Below are 7,394 nucleotides of genomic sequence, written 5' to 3'. Positions count from 1 at the left end.
GAGGACTTACCTTTGCGGCAAAGAACATCGACTAACAATCGGCGAGCGTCGACAAGAGAGGGACAAGAGGAAAATGAAGGCACAAATAAATAAATGTCAGTAACGCAATGTAAATGTGAATAAGCATGAGGTGTCGTGATTCTATTGGATAAAAATGAAAAGGAATAGTTTATATATGAATAGTAACTTAGCATTGTGGCTTATTATATAGTTACCCACCAAATGGTGGTTAAAATATAACCGATATTTTTTCGTGATTTAAATTGCGGCTATATAATAGCGACGATGTTTCAACTACAAATTTTTTGGCTTCTTCCAGGACAAATGTCACGGATGAAGCCGTCATTTGCTGTAGTGAGTGGCAGCTAACATTCGTTACAGTATTCTAAATCGTGTATGAGCTTTATCCGACGCTCGTAGTTTTCATCAATAAACTTGTGTGCTCTGTCAATCAAATCTTTGATGTGATTGAAAATTACATCATGAAGAGCTTGATACCGAAGGCTCATGGTGTAGAATAGATCGAGTAGTGTTAGAAGACTTCACAAGTGAGAAGATGATAAAGCAAACATGCTTGCTATCTTTTTCTAGGCACACCTAGATAAGAGGATCGTGAGAAAGGTTTCATGAGGCTACATTGTTGTTGAGGTGCTAGGTATAGGTTTAAGTGGGAGTTCTCGCATAAATCCCATCGTGTAACTCAAAGCTAATTCATTCACAATAAAAATAAGTTATCTGAAATCACTAAACGTGTTATGAGATGGTTGTTCAACTAATGGTTGTGACAATTAGTTGAACTACCGATTGTTTATGCACAATCAGATCAACAAACAATCAAACAAGTAAACAAAAGTAGAAAGCATAAAGGACATAGAGATTTGATAACCATGTTCGTCTATATAGCATATAGTCCGGGAGACTGCTACGTCTAGTGGTGAAAATTAATCAGCTAATTCTCAGTCATAGGTATAAGGACTTAAGTTTGCAGACTCCCTATCTTTGGCACGCAATCCGCTCCCGAAGATTGACTCAGCAAATCAATGTAAAACACGCACTCACAAATTCTGCACAAATGAAGTACAACAATAACAATTTATCTTGAGCCAGTCTCTAAGGCAGAGAGAGTGGCTCAGGAATAAGATAGGCGTGAATTGACCAAATACAAAAGTTATCCAACTTAATTTATCAGTAGAAGAGATTTATTAGGCCAGTACCAAATCTTCCGCTAATCTGTTAAACTGGAAACCAAATATCCGATCTTAACTATCCAAAAATCTCAAAACTGAAATAGAATATTCTTAATTTTATTCGCGCAGAAGGACACGTGACCTTAAGTAACATGAATCTTGAACAACTTGTTGTAGCTTGTCTTGAACAACTTTACAATTGTTTTGCCAAACTTAAAATCATGCCACGGATTATCCTCCAAGAAAGTCTTTTGGAGTAGTTATTGTATCACATGTGGCTTTTTTCACAAGGGTTTTTGAGCACTCAAAATAATCGTATTATGTTGAGTTCATTTTTTATTGGTTTTTATTTTATTTTATTTTTGGCCATTCGTGTATCAGCTATTTATTGTCGCATGAGCTGCTCTAACAATATGATTTTATAAACATGTATCTAAAACACATCTTTCAAGTGGTATCAGAGCACCTGAAATCCATAGATCAAAAAGTCTAACATGGAAGGATCGAGAGGCGAATGCTCAACATGTTGTCTTCCATTGCTATAATTGCAGCAATTAGTCTCACTGGAAAGCAAGTGTTGGGGATAAAAAAAATATCCCAAACAGAAAACAACAACGAACATTAAAGGAAAGGGTCCTACTAACACAATCAAAGTCAATGAAGCAAGTCTCGATTGATGAGACTTGCGCCGAGCTGAGAAAACTACTGGACTTAGCTGGATGAATAATTTTAATTTTCTGACCAACATTGCCATGCCTTTGCCGGGAATTTTTTAATGAGCACCGGTAGTCCAAGTCAAGTGCATTTTTTTCGATGCATATGCTAATGATAAAGATTTAAATCCGCACCGTAATGGAACTGTCAAATTACGAAGCTTCATAATTTTGCGAATCCATACAAAGCAGCCAGGAAAGTCATTTATTCAGATATTTTGCCTCTGCAACAACCTCATAAAGGCAAAATTTATGACACATTTCAAAAAAGAAAATACAAGAGAATGAAGCCTAGTTACATAGTTTCAAGGTCGCCGTGAAAATTTTGAGAAATCAGGTGCTCTGCGTTCTACATATGCCGTCTTCCCTTCGTTACCTTCCTCAGTCCCATAAAAGATGAGTGTGGCATCCCCAGCAAGTCCCTACATTTTGTAATACAGAAAATGAAACAAGTATAGTCAACATGTACAATAAACTTACAAAATCGCTTGCAACATAGAAAGCTCTTTTTTAAACGTACTTGATGCTCAGAATATGCAAGGTCCGATCCAGTGTTAATCGGTCTTCAAGTTAGACCGGGCAGTTTTACACAAATTGAAATAAGTGAAATCCGACAGAACCAAATAATGATAGAGGAAAAGAAAAAAAAAATTCAGTCATACTAAATCTTTTAAAAACAACATGCTAATAACTAAGTAAATTAAAAAGATGAAATAATAAAAAATAAATAAACAAAGTAAAAGACCAGGAGCCGGCCCGGTCTAGTTTATACCGTGGTTTTAACACTTGAAACCTGACCATGCCTTTCAAACTGGTTTTAAAAACCGAACCATACTTTTTTGGGAAAATTATATATTTACACCAGAATGCCAATCCGGTCTGGTTTAAGAGTCTGGTCTGTTTTAGGATTTTTCCACTTCTTTAACACAATCCTACCTGTAGCCCCGCATGGCCATCATCAACTGCATTGAGAGCTGATTTCAGTACCCGAATCGCAGTTGGGCTGTTTCTCAAAATCTCTCTGCACCATTTTACTGTTTCTGTCTCCAAACTTACTAACTACATGCAAGAACAAACATATGATAAACAAGAGGTGCTATATAATGTTTCAATAAATTGGAGTTAGAAACAAATAAATAAAAAACCCACAGGAACAACAGTGTTGACAAGTCCCATTTTCTCTGCCTCGGAAGCAGAGTAAAACCTCGCCATAAACCACATTTCGCGTGCTTTCTTAGGCCCAACCTGTTTATTTACAATTATTAGTTATTTTTATTCTGCGGGTATAAAGTTTATAAATGGCATTTTTACTAGTTAGGGAAAGCTTACCAAGCGTGACATAATGGAACTTCCATATCCAGCATCAAAGCTTCCAACCTGGACATCATTTCAATCACCAGCAAAACCAAATCAGACAAAGCTTGAAGCTATTGAACTATGAATTCGCAAGGTGTGATTTGGGGTCAAATCAAACACCTTGGGACCAGTTTGTCCGAAAATGGCATTCTCAGCTGCGATGGTCATGTCGCAGACCATGTGTAATACATGTCCTCCTCCAACGGCATAACCAGCAACCTGAAAAGAGATTTCGGGCCATGTGATTGATATTCTATATAAGAAACAGCCAAGTAAACAGATATTGGAAAACAATTTAAACCATTGCTATCACGGGTTTTGGAAGACGGCGAATCTGGACCTGCATTTTTGTAAGAAAACAAAATTAGATAACACATATTTCTTCACGGGACTAGCGGCATGAACGATGTGGTGAGAAAGTACCTGAAGATCCAAAACATTAAGACGACCAAAATTGTCAAAATCGGCATAGCCATCAGATTTTCTTAAATTCTGGTCACCTCCACTACAGAAAGCCTTGGTTCCCTAATTAATTGAACAAAAGAAATAAAAAATGATAAGAACCTTGTTAGTTCACTTTTGATGAATTGTTAGTTCAAAAGTTCATAATAATAATAATAATTATAATTATAGTAAAAAAGAGGTGGTTACTACCTTTCCAGTGAGAATGATGACTCCGATGGAACTATCGTCCCTGGCATCATCAAAAGCGCGAATCATTTCTTTAATTGTCTGTGGCCGGAATGCATTTCTTCTCTCTGGTCTATTAATTGTAATCTGTAAAAAATAAAAATGCATAAAATTAATAGATATTGGACTGGAATCATCAGGACTCATAAGAAAACTAATTCAAATATCTCTTCTATAATAAATTATTTCTAGCTACATGATTATAAATTAAATTCTCTCACACTAAGCACATTATCTGAGTGTAAGATGACGTATATTAGCCAAGTCTTAGTAATTAACCAGAGTAAAAGGTCTTTAATTTAATTGCTAAACTTAAAAGTTAGTTACACGGGTTTATTGTAAACCAGTCTGTATCAGCATTGTTGCTCTCTGTAGCAATAATAGGTTCTGACGGTTTTGTATTAGTCAGAGCAATTAGAACGGATATTTAACCGAATAAATCAGTCAAACCACAAAAGATGTTCCAAGTCCTAACCTTTGCGATTCCTTCGCCAACAGATTTCTCATAGATAATATCGGAGAATTCTTTCCCGGACTCATCGCGAGCTGTCTCCCAAACTACGGGCTTATCGGAGACCTGGCCGTGAATCCGATGGTAAGAGTCGTTCTTCGAAGAAGAAGAAGAAGAAGAAGAAGAAGAAGAAGAAGAGGTATTGGCTAAGCAAATGCGGCTGAAAGTTGGCGATGAGTTGATCGGACTGAGGTGATTGGCAACATTCGTTACTCTCCTTGCCATTGTATCCATGTCTTTCTCGGCTATTCTCGTCGCCATTTTTTTTTATTTGCTGTCCCACACTAACGGTCAGAGATAAGGGTCACTCGGATAAAATTATTTATAAATCCATAGTACCATGTGCAATAAATATATAATAAGGAGTCTTCAGATTCATGTCAATTTTTTTGTATTGTTTTTTCGCCTCTCTATTTATTTTTTTTCTTTTCCCTTTTTATTTTAAAATTTTCTATTTTTTTTTTTTTGATAAAAAAATTTTCTATTTTTTTTTTAACTAACAGATAGACCTATCTGAAGAAAAAAATTAATAGATGATTAATTATATCGCTAAAAAAAAAAGGGAGAGCTATTCATATGGACACTTTCGACCTCATACGTTACAATTTTAATTAGTATAACTATTTGATAATTAAAAATATTTAAAACTAGATCATTAATATTTAAATAGTTATGATATAATAATTTAATTGATAATAGCTATTCAAATATTTAATTCTAGTTTTTTTTTTTTTAAATGGCACCCACGTCCAAATCCACAAAATACTTTCGTCTAGGCTTTGGTACTTTCTTCTCTCTTTATGGCAATATTGACATTATCACCTCTTTCTCTACTTTTTGGTACAGATTTAGTCCAAGGCGAAGATGTATACACTGTAGCATCAAATTCCATATTTTGATACACAACTCTAGATCATCAACTTAGGGCTTTCAAGTATAAGAGTGGTTTTTAATATTATGTGAATTTCTGTTCTGGTCTATATGTGATTATGTTCCACTCTATTCAAGGGACAATTAAACAGGTAGTCTAATAGTAAACCCTTTTTTTAAATAACCTAAGTTTCATTTTATTCACAAAAATAGTTCATCAAGTTCGTAGTAAATTAAAAATAAACTTTGTCTAAAATCTTAAAATGAACTACGGAAATGATTAATTGCAACAAATTCTTGTTTATTCAATGTATAATACGAGCTCCATCACAGGCTTAAGTTATCTATTTTTCGTCGATTTTGTTGATTAATTTATGTAGTTCTTCGTCAATTTTCAATGCAGATGAAAAAAAAATTATATCGAACAAAGTTTTCTACATCGGCTCGTCAATAACCTATAAACGAAAAATTTGGTCTATTTGATCTCTTGTTTTACAATCTTACTAATTTAAACTGTTCTATTTTTTCCCTTTCTGTCAGGATGATTCCCTTGTCTAAACTCCGTCGAACATGTATGAACAGAATCGAACCTATAAAGTAAGAGAAAGAGAAAGAGTCAGTTTTATAAGTGATCAAGTGAATTAGTTACAATTTTGTAACTAAATCAGTGGAATTAATTACGCGATTATCACTAATTACACAAAGTTAGTTATGAACGTGTAACTAATTCATCTGGGTTAGTTACAAAAGTGTAACTAATAAAGCGAATTAATTACATGTTTGTAACTAAAACACTGGAATTAGTTACACGATTGTCACTAATTTACGAATACAAAATGCGCAAAATCTTATATATAAAACTCAACGTAGATAGATATACCTCTTAATTTGAAAAATGTCAGTCTGCTTCAATTTATCTGCCCGAACAGCCCACATACGTCAGTCATCACGGTAAATGACGTGGAGATACATCGTACTTGAACTCCTTGTCTTGTACGTGAAATGATTGGTGATTGCAAACATGTCCAAATGTTTTTTCAACACAACTTTGGTAGCATATAATCCTTCTTTGAAAATCCTGGTTAGAGAATGAATATTCATGACGTCGATGCAGGTGGAATCAACATCCGTGCTAGTATCCACTCCCGGTGTAACACTACTTGGTTCCCCGGATTGCAGACCAAAGCTAGAAGAAAGAGAGGAGGTCTGATTCCCGCTTGTGTCAGAGTCGTTGTCATGGATTGAGATATCAGATTCACTACCTTCCTGGATAGGAGAAAACATTGTCGATTCTTGTTCTCGTTCAGTCTTAGGATAGCTACTCTCACTGGTGTTCGGAGTTGAACCAACGCGCGCAGAGTCGAGGTCTGCGTTCAATGGAAAAATATCAAAAACCAGTGACAGTTTTCTTTTACCTGGTCTCTCTTTCCAAATATCTAAATAACATGTCAAACTTATGTTGAAGTCAATTGTTACCGATTTTACCGCCGCTTCTTATGAGTTATCAGATTCTACTTTCTCCCCGAAGCCAAAATACAACAAGTTCATGAAATCCTCAAAATTGATTTTCGGCGTTATAACTATAAGCAGTGCATATGTAACACCAGCCTGATAATACTCATCTTTGAGCCATACACCAGCCTGATAATACTTACAGCATGCAATGCATATGCTTGACATAATGTTAGGAGTATTGTCCATTGAAGATAATAAATAAACATGAATGATTACTGAATTGGATAAGAACTTTACTTTATTAGCATCATATGGTTAGTGGGTTTTTTTTCTGAATGAGAATCAATAATAACTATCATCCATAGCCTCCGCATTAAACTGTAACACATGTTGGGCATCTGAGTTTGGGCGGTGAGCTAAAACATGATCGATGATCGATACGTGACTGGATAGCTATATCTAAAATCATATATGTGGAATACAAGTGAAGGTTGATCACTTTGTGGGAGCATTTTGCACTTGTGGTAAGTGTACAGTCTGGACAAACTTTGGTTGTTGATGTGTCGTTTAAGTACCGTTACGACACACTAAGCAGGGTCGCCATGATGGTCA

General features: G+C 35.3%; 1 protein-coding gene across 1 annotated transcript; it reads right to left on the bottom strand.

Moving 5' to 3' along the window:
• Positions 1-2,020: 2,020 nt before the first annotated feature.
• On the bottom strand, positions 2,021-4,765 carry ECHID (enoyl-CoA hydratase/isomerase D). The gene is made up of 9 exons (XM_089627540.1): positions 4,422-4,765; positions 3,911-4,033; positions 3,680-3,781; positions 3,558-3,596; positions 3,377-3,475; positions 3,230-3,277; positions 3,050-3,145; positions 2,837-2,959; positions 2,021-2,322 (listed from the first exon to the last, which is right to left on the bottom strand). Exons 1-9 carry the CDS (start codon positions 4,716-4,718, stop codon positions 2,206-2,208), a joined length of 1,044 nt encoding a protein of 347 aa, XP_089483666.1. The 5' UTR covers positions 4,719-4,765; the 3' UTR covers positions 2,021-2,205.
• Between the last annotated feature and the right edge of the window lie 2,629 nt (positions 4,766-7,394).

This window comes from Urtica dioica, chromosome 9 (assembly GCF_054948205.1).
Source record: "Urtica dioica subsp. dioica isolate 48M chromosome 9, U.dioica_male_clone48M_v1_H2, whole genome shotgun sequence".
NCBI lineage: Eukaryota > Viridiplantae > Streptophyta > Magnoliopsida > Rosales > Urticaceae > Urtica > Urtica dioica.
Note: the sequence above shows the minus strand (reverse complement) of the source record. Positions and strands in the feature narration are given on the sequence as shown.

Coding starts and splice junctions, on each gene's coding strand:
- ECHID (XM_089627540.1), bottom strand. CDS start 4,718: ATGGCGACGAGAATAGCCGAGAAAGACATGGATACAATGGCAAGGAGA. Junction 3,476..3,557: donor CAAAACCCGTGATAGCAATG/GTTTAAATTGTT, acceptor ATCTCTTTTCAG/GTTGCTGGTTATGCCGTTGG. Junction 2,323..2,836: donor ATGGCCATGCGGGGCTACAG/GTAGGATTGTGT, acceptor TACAAAATGTAG/GGACTTGCTGGGGATGCCAC.